The 18,928-nt window shown below is 36.1% G+C and overlaps 1 protein-coding gene across 1 annotated transcript in view; it reads left to right on the top strand.

The window, feature by feature from the left end:
• THEMIS (thymocyte selection associated) overlaps nt 1–18,928 on the top strand; it is a 189,126-nt gene that overhangs the window by 69,014 nt on the left and 101,184 nt on the right. The window contains exon 3 of the mRNA XM_058735203.1: nt 9,396–9,854. Coding sequence (XP_058591186.1) covers nt 9,396–9,854 — 459 coding nt within the window. The remainder of the gene's footprint in view (nt 1–9,395; nt 9,855–18,928) is intronic.

Raw genomic sequence — 18,928 nt, 5'->3', positions numbered from 1 at the left:
GAGCTGTGCTCTTGCCAAGGTTTGTGAGAAGTTCTCATATTCTCTCTCCTCTTTGTTGCTCTTCCTCACTGCTTGGGAGAGAGAAAACTTTAGCATGAACAAGTATGTATGACACATTGTTGAGCTAAGATGATAACAGAGTTTTGGCATAGATGTCGAGTTACATCATTTGATTTCAAGACCTAACATTAATGTAAATTATCTGTTAAACACCCAAAATGTATTAAATATTACATAGTCACTCTTTCAAGGAGTTTAAGTGTTCCTGGGAAAGTAAGTTTTTTGCTTGTTTGCTTTTAGGTTGTTTTTTTTTTTTAATGCAAAATTTGAATCAAAGAGATAAACATCTAGATAAATTTTTAGATAAAAATCTAAAGTTTTTTTGGGGGGGGTTTAAACATTTTTTTAAATGTTAATTATTTTTGGGAGAGAGAGAGACAGAGCACAAGCAAGGCGGGGGAGGGGGAGGTGCAAAGAGAAAAGGAGACAGGAATCCTAAGCAGGCTCTAGGCTCTGAGCTGTCAGCATAGAGCTCTATGTGGGGCTTAAACTTATGAACTGTGAGATCATCTCCTGAGCTCAACGGACTGAGTCACCCAGGTGCTCCATAAATCAGAAGATTTTATGATTTATTCTTTTTATCTCCAGGTAAAAGAACTGTTAAAAACTGCTAGTAGCAGTTACAGATAATTTTGATCCCATTGTAAATGTAAAGATATTCAAACACAGGAATTCTATAGTCTCAGTTAATCTCATTTAACATTTAACAAACATGGTCACTGTCTTTGATATTGCTGCCCCTCTCTCAAATACTCAGTAAATTACTATGCAAAATTTTGTTACCTTAAACTTTGACTTTCCTTCACATTTCTTGTTTCTGCCCTTCTAGCAAGATTCTTCTGTCTTCTTCTATAAAGACTTTTGGGGTCACTCATTAGTTGCTGATGTTTACTAATCCTATAATTGGCTCTGAGTAATCTGGACAATTTTCTCACAGTTTGGACATTGTTATTATTATTATTAATTTCAATCCTTTGCTCAAGGATTTTGAGTTTTTGCTTTGATAATGTATTTTATGCACCCATTTCATTCTGAAGCTGAATAGAGGTACCTGAGCTAGAATTTCTTGTGGAAATACTGGATTTGGGATAGTCTTGAAAAAGATAGTTTTTGTAGGATATGCTGACCTAAAAATTATCTTGGAAATATAACAAAATGATAGAAAAGCCACAGGAAGCATGTAAAAAGGGAAATCTACTCAGGAAAGTATAAAATAACAAGGATGCTTAGGAATTTGACCGCAGAACAGAGTGCAGTTAAATTTGTTGTTGTTGTTGTTGTTGTTGTTAAAATTCTTAAAGAGGTGGAAGCACATACCCACAAAAATAAATGAGACACACTTTGCATTATTGGCACAGAGATAAGACCCATAATCAAAATATACAGCAGTCTGCTTCCTTTCCAGATCTTCTTCACATAGCTCAGTTTATTAGAAAGTTTTGAACATACATCTTAAATACCTATTTATTCAAAATTGTGTGTGTGTATTTGACATATCCTTACCTGTATTTCAAAGGCAAATTTCTTTGTAATGATAGTGGATATGAGTCCACATTTTAGTAACTTTGAGATGTTAAAGGAGTTTCAGCTACTTTTCATATTTCATTAGACTAGTCTATCATTGTTTTAGCTCATAACATGGCTGCAGAAAAAGCTTAAGTGGGAGTAGAAATGTCAAATCCATCATTTCTTCGTTGTTCACCTGTGTTTGTATTAGTTTGTTTTCAATACATAGTTTCTTTGCAGGAAATGTTTGAAGGCATTTACCCGTTTTGTGAGGGTTACTTTCTTTAGAAACTACAATAATATATTCTGAACACCCACTTATATATGGCTGGGTGACCTGCAGCACCCTGGGAGTACATGAACTTGTGTGGGCAGCACTGTCAATCCCTTTGCTTTGCATAATCCCTGGGCCTCCCCCAGAGGCCTCACCTACACCTACAAGCACCTGGCCATCTGAAACATGGACAGATGAGACTAGTGCCAATCAACATTTTAAATATCAGTGAAGTTCACTTTCTTATGTTGCTTGATTTTAGAAGTGCTAAGATTTTCTGTACCCAGAAGGAGGGTGGACATCCACCTTTGAAACCTTCCCTGTTAGCTAATGAAAGGCTGGACAAACAATTTATCATTTACAATAATAATGAAAGATTGAAATGTGTAACTCTGTGATTAAGCCCTTGACCTTTGGAGACACAAAAACCTACTGTGTATCATGTGAGCTATGTGATGATAGAGGACTTATGGTATCTTTTTCAAACTTTCATGTCCTTTTTTATCTGTGAAGTGTTGGTGTTTTATTTGTAGCTACCTCATATTGCAATCGTGCAAATTAAATATACGTGTACATTTCTAGCACATTCTAAGCTGCATATTTCAATAATCTTATTTTGGGGCAGTTGTTTGTTTTTTCATTATTTTGTTTACTTTTTTTTCTTCATGATAAATGTACTCTTTAATCCCCAGCACATATTTCCCCCATCCGCCACTCACCTCCCCTCTGGTAACCATCAATTTGTTCTCCATAGATAAGAGTCTGTTTTGTGGTTTTTCTCTTTCTCTCTCTTTTTCTTTTGTCTGTTTGTTTTCTTTCTTAAATCCCACATATGAATGAAATCATAATGATATTTGTCTTTCTCTGACTGGCTTATTTAATTTAGCCTTATACTCTCTAGCTCTATTCTTGTTGCAAATGGCAAGATTTCACTCTTTTTCGTGGCTGAATAATACACACACACACACACACACACACACACACACACACACACATATACACCACACCTTCTTTATCCATTCATTTATTTTTGGACACTTGGGCTGCTTCCATAATTTGGCTATTGTAAATAGTGCTGCTATAAACATAGGGGTGCATGTATCCCTTTGAATTAGTATTTTTATATTTTGGGGGTAAGTATCCAGTAGTGCAATTCCTGGATCATATGGTAGTTCTATTTTTAACTTTTTGAGGAACCTCCATACTGTCTTCCACAGTGGCTGCACCAGTTTGCATTTCTACCAACAATACAAGAGAGTTCCCTTTTCTCCATTTCCTCTCAGCACTTCTGTTTCTTGTGTTTTTGATATTAGCCATTCTGACAGGAAGGAAGTGATATCTCATTGTAGTTTTGACTTGTATTTCCCTGATGATGAGCAATGTTGAGCATCTTTACATGTGTGTTAGGCATTTGTATGTCTTCTTTGGAGAAATGTCTGTTCATGTTTTCTGCCCAGTTTTAATTGATTATTTGGTTTGGGGGTGTTCAGTTGTATAAGTTCTTTATATATTTTAGATTCTAACCCTTTATTTTTTTTTAACTATTCATTTTTTTTTTAACATTTATTTATTTTTTTTTTTAATTTTTTTTTTCAACGTTTTTTATTTATTTTTGGGACAGAGAGAGACAGAGCATGAACGGGGGAGGGGCAGAGAGAGAGGGAGACACAGAAGCGGAAACAGGCTCCAGGCTCCGAGCCATCAGCCCAGAGCCTGACGCGGGGCTCGAACTCACGGACCGCGAGATCGTGACCTGGCTGAAGTCGGACGCTTAACCGACTGCGCCACCCAGGCGCCCCAACATTTATTTATTTTTGAGACAGAGAGAGACAAAGCATGAACAGGGGAGGGAGAGAGGGAGACACAGAATCTGAAACAGGCTCCAGGCTCTGAGCTGTCAGCACAGAGCCCGACGCGGGGCTCGAACTCACAGTACCACGAGATCATGACCTGAGCTGAAGTCGGCTGCTTTACCGACTGAGCCACCCAGGTGCCCCTAGATTCTAACCCTTTGTAAGAAATGTCATTTGCAAACATCTTCTCCTATTCCATAGGTTGCCTTTTAGTTTTGTCAATTGTTTCCTTCTCTACACAGAAACTTTTTATTTTGATGTTGTCCCAGTAGTTTATTTTTACTTTTACTTCTCTTGCCTCAGGGGACATATCTAGAAAAATCTTAGTATGGCCAATGTCAGAGACATTACTGCCTATGTTCTCATGAAGGGTTTTTATTGTTTCAGGTCTCACTTTTAGGTCTTTAATCCATTTAGAGTTTATCATTGTGTATGGTGAAAGAAAGTGGTCTCATTTCATTCTTTTTGCATGTAGCTGTCCAGTTCTCCCAACACCATTTGTTGAAGAGACTGTCTTTTTCCCATTGAACATTCATTCCTCCCTTGTTGAAGATTAATTGATCATATAATTGTGGGTTTATTTCTGGGTTTTCGATTCTGTTCCATTGATCTATGTGTCTATTTTTATGCCACACTGTTTTAACTACTACTTCTTTATAAGATAAAATGAAGTCTGAAATTGTGATACCTCCAGTTTTGCTTTTCTTTTTAAAGATTGCTTTGGCTATTTGAGGTCTTTTGTGGTTCCATAGAAATTTCAGGATTGTTTGTTTTGGTTCTTAGAAAAATGATGTTGGGTATTTTAATAGAGATTGCATTAAATCTGTAGATTGCTTTGGGTAGTATACACATTTTAACAACATATTTGTTCTTCCAAATTATGAGCATGGAATGTCTTTCTATTTCTTTGTGATGTCTTGAAATTTTTTTCATTGCTCTTTTATAGTTTTCACAGTATAGGTCTTTCACATCTCTGGTTAAGTTTCTTTCCCCTCAAATACAGTATTGTGATCATTTCCATGGTAAATATGTAAAATATGAATAATAGAATGTATGTGTCTGTATCTAGTCTTTTGAGGTCTTTTGAGGACTTTCTTTTATATATAGCAACATATAGTGCCCTTTATCCTTTCAGCAAAGCACATGTAATCACTACTATCCTGTGCATTCCCCTGTTTGCCTGTTAAATGACTGGTTAGTGGGGAACCAAAGATTCCAGTGAGTCAATGTCCATAACTTTGTGCATAACATAGCTATATTACCACATACAACAACAATCTGGTGCTAATATTTTGCCCTTGGCATTCTTAGATGGTGGCTGATTCTCCCCCCCCCCCCCCCCACTTTGTCATAGCTTAGCTCTATAGTGCGAAATTTCGGTCAGGGGTGTTGCCTGTGGCTTTTATCCTGTAGTCCACTGTGGAAAATGCATATATATTTCATGCTGGACACTTCCCACTAACCTCTCAACAGATCATCCTGCTTGACCTTAACAAAATAAATAGTGTGTTTGAGTGAGTGGGAAAAAAAAATTTTTACAATGGTTACCAAATGTTAATTTTTAATCTCTTAGATAATACAGGGAAGAGGGAACCATAGGATGTGGAATTGGGGATGTGGCAATTAACGACTAGAATACATCCAAGCTTTTATAGAACAGACTATCTGATTATTTACACTATGTTGGGCCATTACTTTCAGAGAATTAGTAGGCAAAGTTCACTGTAAGATTCCTTATCTCAGGGATGGAGGGAATACATTTGGTTCGAACTTGGAAAGCAAGCTAGCGATTAGTCTATGAAAAAGATTGTGAAATCTTTATAATGATTTTGTGTATATTAAAAAATATTGTTATATATAGTTGGAAATTTTAATTTTTAAAATTACACCCATTTATTGATGATAAAAAAAAAGTAGAAAAACATCTGATAAGCATAAATTGTACACAGTGAACCAGGAAGTTATTCTTGCTCTTCTTACGCTGAAGGGTCTAGAAAGGGAAGACTGGCTCACAAGACCCATATAAATAGTTTGCCAACTTGAATAAACGTGTTTTTCTAAGCAATGTCCTTGTACGTTATATGCAAGACAGGGAGGCAGCCTTGTGTGGTGGCAAAAGCATAAGACTTGGATGTCAAAGGTCTGATTTGAGATTCTAGAGCCATGACTATGAAAATCATGACTATTTTTATATCCTTCAATAATAACGTTTATTTTATTGTCCTTAAAGTATTTTTGTCAGGATAAATGATTCATAAAAAAAAAAATCATTCAAGGGGCACCTGGGTGGCTCAGTCAGTTGAGCATCTGACTTTGGCTCAGGTCATGACCTCACAGTTCGTGAGTTCGAGGCCCGTATCCGGCTCTATGCTGGCACCTAGGAGCCTGGAGCCTGCTTCGGATTCTGTGTCCCCATTTCTCTGCCACTTCCCTGCTCATGCTCTGTCTCTCTCTCAAAGATGAATAAACGTTAAAAAAAATTTTTTTAAATCATTCAAACTTGTAAATTTCTAAACAAATTTCAGTTATTACTGTTACTATTAATAATACTTGTGGATCATTAAGAACTGGTTAAAATTATAAACTCTCCAAAGACTTAAGACTCAGAGAAAAGATCTTAAGGACTAAATTCACTTGGGGTGCCTGGGTGGCTGAGTCGGTTGAGCGACTTCAGCTCAGGTCATGATCTCGCAGTCTGTGAGTTCCAGCCCAGCGTTGGGCTCTGTGCTGACAGCTCAGAGCCTGGAGCCTGCTTCAGATTCTGTGTCTCTCTCTCTGCCCTTCCCCTGCTCATGCTCTGTCTCTCTCTCTCTTAAAAATAAATAAAAACATTAAAAAAAAAAGACTAAATTCACTTAAAGCTGACTTTCAATAGATCAATTAATTGTACTTCCTTATAATTTTTGTTTCTCAAGTGCATGCTCTTTATGGATAATTTTTCTTAATTTAAAAATAATAATATACATTTTAATAGATGACAATCAAATTTGGAAATTGAAATATATTGTCTTTCTGCTTCCTAGCTTACTTTATGAAGGTTACACACTGGCTTATTTTATAATTACCCTAATGATCATTCAGCTTCTGAAATGTGTGTTGTTGTTTTTTTGTTGTGGTGGGGGTTTTTAGTTTTTGTTTTTGTTTTCTAGGAAGCAAATTATATTTTGTCCAGTGTAAAACTTTTGTACTCTTTGTGAATAAGATGTAAGAAAATTGATGAAATTTAAAGCTTATGGTGCTTCAGTTTACTGTGAAATATATATATATATATATATATATATATATATATATATATATATATTTGACATGGTTTATATGGTATTAAGTGCTATTTATAAGGAAGGACTCTTTGGATTGGCTACAATAGTAGATGAAGAAATAAATTAATCGCAGTTATTTTCCTGTATCTACCACTTAGTATGCTAAACTGTGTACTTAATCATCATGTAAGGGAAACATACAGAGATTCATAGATGGATTTTTCTTGCAGTAGAGACATTCAACAAGACAGCTCTGAAGTATGCGATTAACTTGAAATAATGGTGGCCCTTAGGGTTCCAGGCTTTTTCTACTTCATAACATTTTAGGTCTGTTATTACCTTAGGTGAACTCAATTCCCCAAGAAAGAAGATGCTGAATTAATTCTTCTGTGACTTATGTCATCAATATATCTAGGATAGAAATAAAACTATGTGTCTCTACCATTTATGAGATTCTCGTAGCTGTTTTTTTAACATTTCACAAAAATAGCTGAATTTTCTATACTGTGATAATGATTGTGGACTCAGAAATCTTCATGTATAGACAAGTGAGATTAAACATGTGTGCACGTGCACACACATGCATACATGAAAATTCATTTATTGTGCAGAATTCAAGAATATTCTTTTATTGGATTTTCTGTGATACAAGATATAATAAGAAGTTCCTTCAAAGTAAATGTTTCTTTGCCTTACTGTCTCCAAGCACAGCATACAGTGAATGAACCCTAGTCAATTTCTGAAGCTTTGCAGGACAGATTGCACATGCTACCTTACTTACTGCCAGGATGTATCACACACACTTGTTTGGAAGTTTATTTCTAAAAATAACCCAAATCCTGTTTTTGTTTGAGCAAAGATCAGCTACAAAAATAACTGATCATAAATCTTTGTGTAGTAACCCAGAATAGACATGAGACATTATAGTCTGGTTAATAATGATTTGATATATAGATGAATTTAATTAGAACATATTTATTGAGTAAACTCTTAAACTATTTTTCCAAGCTATATTGAATTCTAGTAAGATTGTCTAATTGTCTAATGAGTATCTACTAAGATAATCTCACTATCTTCTTAGTTTGTGCTAGTGTATCATATTATCGTTATTTTCGTGTTAAGAAAGCAGTTACCTAATTTTTGCTTTGCTCATATTTTCTCTGGAATTTTTAATAATCTTTTCAGTAAATACATTTCCATAAGTGCTACAAAGCAGATGTGCCCATAAAATAATTCAAAGAGGAGAATTAAACATGCAAGCTTAAAAAGCTATACCTTAAACAGTAAAAATTTCATCATATTGGTGACTGTCCTAATAGTATTAGAGGAAGAAATTTTTTTTTTTAAATTTTTTTTTTCAACGTTTTTTATTTATTTTTGGGACAGAGAGAGACAGAGCATGAACGGGGGAGGGGCAGAGAGAGAGGGAGACACAGAATCGGAAACAGGCTCCAGGCTCCGAGCCATCAGCCCAGAGCCTGACGCGGGGCTCGAACTCACGGACCGCGAGATCGTGACCTGGCTGAAGTCGGACGCTTAACCGACTGCGCCACCCAGGCGCCCCGAGGAAGAAATTTTTAATAGTGAAACAATGGCAAAATTACAGAAGCAATGAGAAGGATGATATATAACCAAGAGTATCAATCCAGAACAACTACCTAACCAGGCATTTTCCAAGGAGAGTTATATGGTGCACCAATATATCATGATATAATATGTTATAATTTATTATGGATATTTCCCCAAGAGTTTTATAAAGAAATTTGCAAAATCCTGCATGTTACAGTCTCTTCTTGTGAGTTACAATGCATCTAAAGTTTCTGAGAAGTCTTTAATTGGAAATATGTAGGTACTTTTTGTTGTGGTAAAATGCACAACATAAAATTTACCATTTAAGAGTGTACAATTCAGTGTCATTAAGTACATTCACGATGGTATATAACCATCACCACTGTCTAGTTCCAGGTATATAACTTTGTAGTTGTTAATTTGACCATGAAACAGTTTTCTCCTGAATATCTTTTAATTTTGGTATGTCCAGGAAATGTATTTGTGGAAACACCAACCTAATCCAATCCTCCCAATTTAAAACTTAAAAACAGAAAGTGTGATCTTGAGAGGCTAAATGCCTTCCTCAAGATCACACACGTAGTTGGTGTACAGCCAGTCAATATCTCATTCCTATTTCTCATTTCTAAGAACAGAAGCTTTTTTCTTTCAAGATATTCTCCCTTGTTTTTACTTATGTTGCCTGGATCTGACAATCCAGTAATCTACAGACGATACGTTACAACTTTACCTAGAGTATTCAGGATTAAAACAGATACATCACTTTTTAATAAAGGACACTGCACTTGTTTTGTAACTCTCTCACTGTGATTTTCTTATGAGAACTTGCATTGTAGGAACTCTCTTTAATTTGCATAATTCTTCTGTTCTTAGGTCTTTTTAAGATTGTGGCTGATAAAACTCCATACCTTACTATGGAAGAAATTACAAGGACCATTCATATTGGATCAAGTAGACTAGGGCATCCTTCCTTCTATCATCAGAAGGATGTAAAACTAGAAAATCTCATTATAAAGCATGGTGAGCAAATCATGCTCAACTCAGTTGAAGAGATCAATGGAGAAATAATGGTGAACTGTGGAGTGGTAAGGAATCATCAGAATCACTCATTTACCTTGCCTTTGTCACAAGAAGGAGAATTCTATGAGTGTGAAGATGAACATATTTATACCCTAAAGGAGATTGTCGAATGGAAGATACCCAAGAACCGAACACGAACTGTGAAACTTACAGGTTTTTCAAATAAATGGGATTTAACAAATCCATTTCCTAAAGGCTTTTACGGTGCTCTGATTCTCAAGCCTGTTTATGAAATTCAAGCTGTGATGAAATGTAAGTATTCACTAAGAATGATGCTCTATGGGGGCACCTGGGTGGCTCTGTCGTTTAGTGACAGTCTTGGTTTCGGTTTAGGTCATGATCTCACAGTTCGTGAGATCAAGCCCCTTCATGAAGCCCCACATCCGGCTTCACACTGACATCGCAGAGCCTGCTTGGGATTCTCTCTCTCCCTCTCTCTACCCCTCTCTCCCCCTCTCAAAATAAATAAAATTTAAAAAACAGAATGATGCTCTATAAGTATGAGCATTGTGGGGTTTGGGAAAGAGGTTCTTTAAAGTTTAAGAATGGGACACTGTCCTGACTTGTCTTTTGAACCTGCTGACAGATTCTCATCTATAAATAAGTAAACCACTTAGTTGGTACAAGGATCAAATTGAATAATATATATAAATATATATTGTAAATTGTGTGGTGCTATCCAAATGTAAATTGCTGTCATTGTCAGATGCAGACAGATTAACCTACTAATTCATTTCTATCTCTGTCAGTTTAACATGGTCAGAAAAGAGCTACTTTTTAGGATAGAGTTTAATTTGTTTGAAAGAGGCTTTCTTGTACGGAAGTGGCCTACAAAGTGGCAAAGATACAAAGTTCCTTTAATGTGTTCCTTACTAGTATTTTTGTGATGCCTTTTCTTTTTTTCTTTTTTTCTTTTTTTTCTCAACTACCCATCACTGGTCATAAATCCTATTAGCTGAAAGTCCCTCTGACTTAAGGGAGATGATGTGACAAAATAATTCACACATAAGTATGTTTTAATATGTAATTTAGATAGGATTATTTGCATTTAAAAATAGGAAAAGCTCGAGAGAGCATTGTTACCCTAAAGGAATTAAAACCTTGAGTTTTCAAGGTATTGCACGTGGAGTTTTCAAGATTATAGCACATGGAGCAAAGAGTTCTGTATTTGCAATCAAAGTCCTGGATTCTAACGTTGGGTCATTAACTTTGGTAGGTGGTAACTTTGGGTGAACCATTTAAACTGTGTCTTTGCAAAGGGGGTAATGATACCTCTTTTGCCTACCTCTTAGAGTTGTTTTGAGAATGATATAAGATTGTATTAAGGTACTATATACAATACACTTGAGAAAAAAAGTATGTAAAAATGTTTGGTCAAAGGTTGTCCCATGAACATCTCAAATTCTATTTATCTCTGTTCCTATACATATTGTTGGTAACTTATATAAATATGAAAAAACTTATGTGTTTTAGAACCACATGTTAAATTTTGTGGCATGTTAAGTATTTAACTAGAAATTGATTAATTCATCTGAATTAAAGGTACAGGTAAGGAATTTCACTCAAGTAGTGATTATATTTTAATACTACAAAAAATTGAGACAACAGCATGATCATTTTTTAATATGACAAAAAATGGAAGTCGCAGCAAATTTTAGACCTCACATTAGTGTTTTGTTAGCTATCCCCAAACGTATAATTGAAATTGATAATTGAGTTTTCCTCATTTTTCATAAATAATGAATATAGCATTTTCTCATTTTTAAATTTGTTAGTTTTTAAAAACCACTGACATCTCCTATCACACAGCTGCAAATGTAGACCAACCCACAACGTAAGCATGTGAACAAGGTGGTTACTGAGTTCAGTGAATTTAGGTCGGGGGTCAGCAAAGGCTTCTGTGAGGAAATGGCATTTAAACTAACACCTGAATGACAAATAGGAGCTGATGAGGCAAAGAAAGAGGGAACAGCATTGGAGGAAGTGGTAACAGTCTCCAGGAAGGCAAATAAGCAAGATATTGGAGCTCCAGTGCAGCTGATATGAGAAAAGAGAGGGCAGATTGAGACAAATATCAAAACATACAATGGGGTCTTGGAATCAGTCATGGAGAGTCTTGAAATATATGTTAAGGAGTTAATGTCTTTCCACAGGGCAAATTAAAAGGGTTTCAGTGAAAAGGACAGGGGCAGAGTCATGTAGTGAGGCTATTGGATGTGCAGTAGGGTATTGGGGTCTTAGTACAATAGTGGTATCAGTGGGACACTTGCTCCTACTGGGTATTTAAGAAGTACAACCACCAAGATTTGGAGGTCTTTTGGAAGGAGGAAAGAAATCAGCCTGATTCCCAGGTGTCTGACTGGATCTACCGGTTGGCTGGTGATGCAATTTACTAAATATAAACACTGACAGATGAGCAGGGCATTATTAACAGAATTGTTTAGATGGACTTACATATGGTTTCATGCTAACCCAGGTCCCAGAAGAAAGCCTTTGGTTAAAATAAAGACTTTTCCAAAGTTTTTTGGTCCAATTTCCATTATTTAATGGTATTGAAGTTGAATTTTGATTTAAATTATTTTGGATCTTTAACTTCTTAGGGGTTATTTTAAACATTAGTTCTTTTTGTAAAGCAGTTTCAGGACAGATGCTGTATGGGACTGCTTTGCATGTATACTGACTGCAGAATATTTCCTAGAAATAGAGGATGGTTGTCTAACACAAAAAGTCCAGTTTTAAAAATTGTTGTAGACATTTTTTCTTCTAAATATAAAATGTAGACTATTTTTTAAAATCAGTTGTGGTCTTGTTTTACATTATTCTTTCTTATATTGAAGATTCAAACTTGCCTTGAATACAACAGTATATTGCTTGCTAATGGCCTTGACTGTCAGGCACATTTGAATACCCTCCCGTCTCAAGTCCTTCCTTTCTAAAGTGACAAGAAAAAGAATAAGTCTGTGTCAGGGATAGAAAATTTTAGAGAAACCTTAGGGATAAAAGCAAGATGAAAAAGATTGAGAACTATAGGAAGTTTTGAAATATTGATTTGCTAAAAGAGAACATAGTGAATAGAGAAAAGAAAGAATATAACATATTTTATTCCTGGTGCTAGGTGTTTAATATGTTATTGATGTGAAGATTCAGGCATCATAAACAAGTAGCAGGGCGTGTTTAAATGAAATATTAGTTCCTGGAAACTCTTGGTCATAATCCCCATTGCAGGCCTGAAGTCCCTCTGATTCTCGCTATACATTTCATGATTTGTAAAAATTTCTGCCTCTTTGAAAAATAGATACAAATAACCACCCAAGACCTTTAACTACTAGTCTTATATAAGTAATAGTAAGATCTGTTTGGCCTTTCATAGGAAGATAAAACTCATATTAGTGTGGCAAATGCATAATATTTACAAATGAAAAATTGAGCCAGCTCTTTTGAGTTGCTTCTAAAACTCAGAAGTCTTGCTAGTTAAAACTTGTTAATTGTGCTGTGTTTTGATTTATAGATTGATAATTATTTCTCCCCTAATGAAAATTCTGAGTTGAAAAGCTGCCTTTCATTTTAAGAAAGAAACCTCAATGCCTTCCAAAATGTGAGGATACAGGTTTTGCTGAGATATATGATATATTAACTCATTTATAAGGAGAGGGCTGACATCACATGAGCAGAAAGATGGTATCAGAAAAGCAGTGTCTGAATATTGTATAATAGGTGATAAATCAATAGCAAAAAAAAAAATACATTGATCTTTTAGTATTCTGAAACTTCCTTTTTCTTTCATTTTATTTTTAAAAAATAATCTCAATTTTTATCAAAGTCAAAAAAGTCAAATAGTGGTAAAAGGACTTATTAGTGTGATTAGCACACTTTATGCCCTTGACCATTCCCAAATTTTCCCCACATTTTGCTACTTGCAGGTGACTACTTTAAATATTTTGTCCTTGCTTTCTTGTATTTGCATTTAAATTTCCAAATAACTAAAGATACTGCCTATTTTATCAGGTCAATGACTTTATACAGGATGGAAGGACACTAATCCCATTCATGAGGGCTCCACCCCCATGACCTCATCAAATTCTAGTAACCTCCCAAAGGCTCCGTCTCTTAATACCAGCACCTATTGGTATTGGGGTATTGGATTAGGGTTTCAACATGTAAATCCTGGAGGAGGAAGACAGTCCAAAATAGTGCTGTCCTGGGACTTCATTTAAAACCATCTGGGTAGGTCTGTTCTTTCATTACCATGGCAGTTTTTAGTCTGGAAATTCAGATATTTCATTTCTGAGATAATTTCTTTGACAGTTTCCTTTCAACTACTTTTTTTCTCTTTCCTCTTTCTGTAACATCTAATCTTATGTTGAAGATCCCATACTGATCTAGGACTATTTTCTTCTCTATTTTTCTTGTCTTCAGTTTACCTTTAGGGAAAATCCCTTAACTGCATTTCCAACTGTTTTAATGAATTTTTAATTTCAGCTATCATATTTTTAATTTCCAGGAGTTATTTCTCACATCATTTTTTAAATGTTACTGTGTTCTTGTTTTAAGAATGCAGTACCTTATCCGAGAATATTTTACAATTCCTGAAAGTTTTCTGTGTTCCTTACATTTTATCTGCCTCTTTCAGGCTTTTTTAAAAGAAAGTTTTGATCTGTCATTCTCATTGACTGTTTTCCTTGAATGCCTGGTGATTATTCGCCATTTGTTCACATTTACATGTGAGGCACTTTTATTTTTATTTTACAAGTGAAGCACTATTTATATACAAGTTTTTTGTTTATGAATTTTAGGTTTCATTTTTTCAGCTTTTTCATCGGAGCATACCCCAAATTCAGCCTCTTGTGAGCCTTTCCTCTAGGACTTGTACAGTTTCACCTGAGAAGAATCTTTCTGATACCTTCCAGGGATCCTGAAACTATTGTAGCTGATGGGAAACTTGCTAAGGTTTCACTGTTCCCTACAGGTTTAGACTTACCTTCTTTGCTTTTAACCTGTGTTTCTTCCCTGCTCACCAATGCCTGGCTTTCAGATTCTGGGCCTCTGTATCTACTGTTTCCGGCACAGAGTGGTGGAAGGGGTGGCCACCTGTCTTCCCCAACATAGAGTTGGAGAATGGGTTAACCACTCTTCAGACATCCAGATAACCCCCTTTGCCCTCTAGCTTCTCACTCACTGGTCAGAGGGGACTTACACTTCCAATTTATGAGCCTTTTTGAGATCCCATGGGGTGATAAAGAACAACTTTTCATTGGACTGTGGCTCCTTAAGCATGTGACCTTTCCTTGTTCTATTCTACCAAAATTTTGACTATTCTTCCATCTGAGTTCTGCTTTCATTCACTGTAAGGATTGTAGATGCCTTTTAGATTCATGGGATCTTATTCTTTTTTTCCCTTTGTCTTTCTTCTTTTTACCTTCGTGGTAAATTTGAGAGAGAAAAAGGTTGGGAAGCAATATACTTTACTTATAAACCTCACTACTTACTTAAACTAGTCATAGCCCAGAGCTTTTCCTGGAGCTAGTTTAATCCTGAAAGAACTGGTTGCTAATATTGCTAAAAAGTAAGTAAAATTTATAAACAATATTTCTAATAAAATGTAATGTTCAGTAATTTATAAACATATCAGAGTCAAGATCTTATGTATTTTTATCTTCTCAATGATGAGATAAAGTAAATATTCAACATTGAACAAATTGAATACATGAATTAATGAAGAAGCTTAAACATTTGTTTCTCTGTGTGTGTGTGTGTGTGTGTGTGTGTGCGTGTGCGTGCATGTGTTTATTGCATAGTACAGAGTTCCTATTTAGGTAATAAGAGATTTTTCTCGCTCACCATATCCAGATTTGATTTATTATGATAACATACTTATGAATTTAACACCTAAGGAGAATGAATATTCACTTCAGGGCACCAAAGTTGATATCATTTATATTTGTATAACAATTCAATTTTTATTAGTGATGCTTTTCCTAAGGTGCCTATGAAAATATTGTGACTTAACATGATATTTAGAACCAGTGAATACCCTAGTCAGCTTCCATTTCATTTTCTTCCTTTAGGCAAGTAATCTTACTGCTAATAGAAATATCAAACAGCAAGAAGAAGAAAGTACAGCTTTCACTGTGTATATTTATTCTTTTACTACCAACTATAAATATTTTACTAGTCAGGGTTCTCCAGAGAAACAGAAGTTATTTATAATGTCATATATAATTATATTGTTTAATATATACAAGACTACATATTAATCAATTAATTAATTAATTTTAAGGACTTGGCTCATGTAATTATGGGAGTTATAAGTTCTGCATTCATAAGACAGATTGGCAGGCTGGAAAATCAGGCAGAAGTTGATGCTGTAGTTTGAGGCAGTGTTTTTTCTTCTCTGAGAAACTCCAGTTTTTGCTCCCAAAGCTTTCAGCTAATCAGGTGAGTCTCCCCTACCTTACTGAGGATAACATCCTTTATCCTAAGTCAACTGATTAAGATGTTACCCACATCTGCAAAATACCTTCACAGAAAGGTGTAGAGTAGTGTTTGATTAAGTAACTGTGTACTGTAGCCCAGTCACGTTGATACATAGAAATAACCATCACAAACATCAATGGAGAACACAGGTTGACATGTATCATCCAATATAAGAAAATGGCTATTCACTTCTCCTAACTTTTATACATTAAATAAAAATGTAAAAAGAAAAGTATCATAAATAAACCCATATTAAATGTAAGTATATTCATTTTATTATTTTATTTTATTAATGTTTATTTTCGAGAGAGAGAGAGAGAGCACAAATTGGGAAGTGGCACAGAGAGAGGGAGACACAGAATCCAAAGCAGGCTTCAGGCTCTGAGCTGTCAGCACAGAGTGCTACACAGGGCTCCAACTCACAAACCACGAGATCATGACCTGAGCTGAAGTCGGATGCTTAACCGACTGAGCCCTATTTATTTTTATTTTAGAGAGAGAGAGAGTGTGTGTGTGTGAGCAAGGGAGATGGGCAGAGGGAGAGAAAGAATCTTAAGCAGGCTTCACACTCAGCACATAGCCTGACATGGGCCTTGATCCCACGACCCTGGGATCATGACCTGAATAGAAATCAAGAGTTGGATGCTCAATCCACTGAGCCACCCAGGTGCCCCTAAGTATATTCATTTAAAATGACCCTTGATTTCTCAGTGAAGGTCATGATCAGCAACTAAAAGGCACTTTCTCTATTCATAAATACAAACAGCAGTAGAAATGGGGAAGAACTATCTAATCAAATGGAAATTCACAGTATAGTTGCTCTTAAATTGAAATGAAGCTAAGTAAATGGAAAAAAAATATAGTTCACAGAATATTCATAAAGGAAACTGAAACCCAATGGATGAACTATGAAGAAAATTTTAATTTAAAAGTCTAGAATAAGGATAGCAGTTTGATGCTTCTCTTGTCCTTGAAATGCAGCTAGGTCAGCACGAAACCATTTTGCACACCTAGAAAATTGATCTGAGGACTAACACAAAAATCTACATAACTTGAGCCACAGAACTCAGCAGGTATGTGGCACAGAGAGGTGAAGTATGGGAAAGAGAAGCCGTGGAGGTTAGGGAGCTGTGGTTTGCAGAGAGAAGATGGAGACAGAGGGGAGAGTACAGGAAAAACACTCCCCTCAAAAGCAGCTGGAGAGAAAGAGAAAGAAGGGAAACACCCATAAGAAACTGAACAAGAAAGGGAGAAAGGAGAGGGTTTAAATACCATAAAGACTATAAACAGGGGAGTACAGAGTCGGAAACTCCACAGCTCAATACCTGGCAGTCCTCTGGTGTAAAGGGCAAATTCCCAGGAGAAGACAGTGGGGTCCAAGGGGTCTGAGGGCCACATGGGAGAGGTGATTCCCCTGCCGGGAGGGCATTCAGTAGAGGCCATGCAGCCTCCCCACAAAGGTCCCAGCAGACCCGAGATTACAGCCACATTTGCTGGTATTGGAACAAGGTTGCTAGGGTGTTGTGAAGCCTGGCCAGATTCATGTTGTGAATTACTATAGTCCCTGAACCACTGCTACTACACGATCATGTGAAATTTTTCTAGGCTTGGCTGGCACCTGGCTGCAGTCTAAGGGCCTCTGCAGTGGCATGGTCATGTAAATGTTCCTGGGGGCAGACCAACACCTGGCCATTGCTCCCCAAGATCCTCCCCCAGAGGGTCGGAGTGGGGTCAAGCCAGAGGGCTCTAAGAAATTAAGTTTGGAAACAGCTCCATCTGAGATAAAATTCAAAAGAGAGGTGTCACTTGGCAGGCTGACGGCTTTGTCACTGACAATGTAGAAGCAAGGAGTGGATGGAAGCCAGAGACAAAGGAGGGGTGTTTGATTGCCAGTTGGCGAGAGCAGAGTTCTGATGCGAGAGACTGGGAAGCTGGGTGACACCATTTTCACCTCTCCCACGCATGTGCATACATGCATAGGAGCACCACACCTATCCACCACAGTGAGCTAAGCAGCACCACCCAGTGGAGAATGGAGCTATTACACCAACCTCTACCAGCTGCACCAACCAAGCCCTAGAGGAATACCACAAGTCTCTCTGCCTGCTTAGTTTAGGGACTATGAAGTGCTTCATAGGGGAAGAACTTCTTAGTGCCTCTAGGGGAAACTGGATGTAATTTCATTCTGATTTCATTCTGTTCGCTGATTCATGTATTCATTTTTTTCTTTATTGAGTACAGAAAGAGAAAATTTTATTTTTATTTTGTTTTGATAAAAAAGATTTTTCTTAAAATTTTTTCTACTATATTTTTATTTTTTTGTAATTTTTAGTCCATTTTACTTCATTTCATTTTATTCTACTTTATTGTATACATCTTTTTAAAATTTTAAACGTTTCCCTAACTTTTTTCCTTTTTTTTCCTTTTCTTTCCTTTTTTTCTCTATTTGATCAAGCTTTCAACAACCAGACCAAAATGCACCTGAAAATCTAGCTTCCTTTACTTGATATTTTTGGTGTTTTAAATTTTTAAAATTTTTTTATTTTATTCTTTTTCTTCCTCCAAAATGACACAATGAAGGAATTCACCCCAGAAGAAAGAACAAGAAGAAATGATGGCCAGGGACTTAATCAACACAGATATAAGCAAGATGTTTGAACCAGAATTTAGAATCATGATAATAAGAATACTAGCTGGAGTTGAAAAAAGCATAGAATCTCTTTCTGTGTAGATAAAAGAAGTAAAATCTAGTTAGGATGAAATTAAAAATGCTATAACTGAGATGCAATCTCAAATGAATGCCACAGCGGCAAGGGTGGATGAAGTACAGCAGCAAATCAGCTATATAGAAG

Source organism: Neofelis nebulosa, chromosome 6 (genome assembly GCF_028018385.1).
Source record: "Neofelis nebulosa isolate mNeoNeb1 chromosome 6, mNeoNeb1.pri, whole genome shotgun sequence".
In the NCBI taxonomy this organism is placed as follows: domain Eukaryota; kingdom Metazoa; phylum Chordata; class Mammalia; order Carnivora; family Felidae; genus Neofelis; species Neofelis nebulosa.
This window is presented reverse-complemented; position numbering and strand designations above follow the sequence as displayed.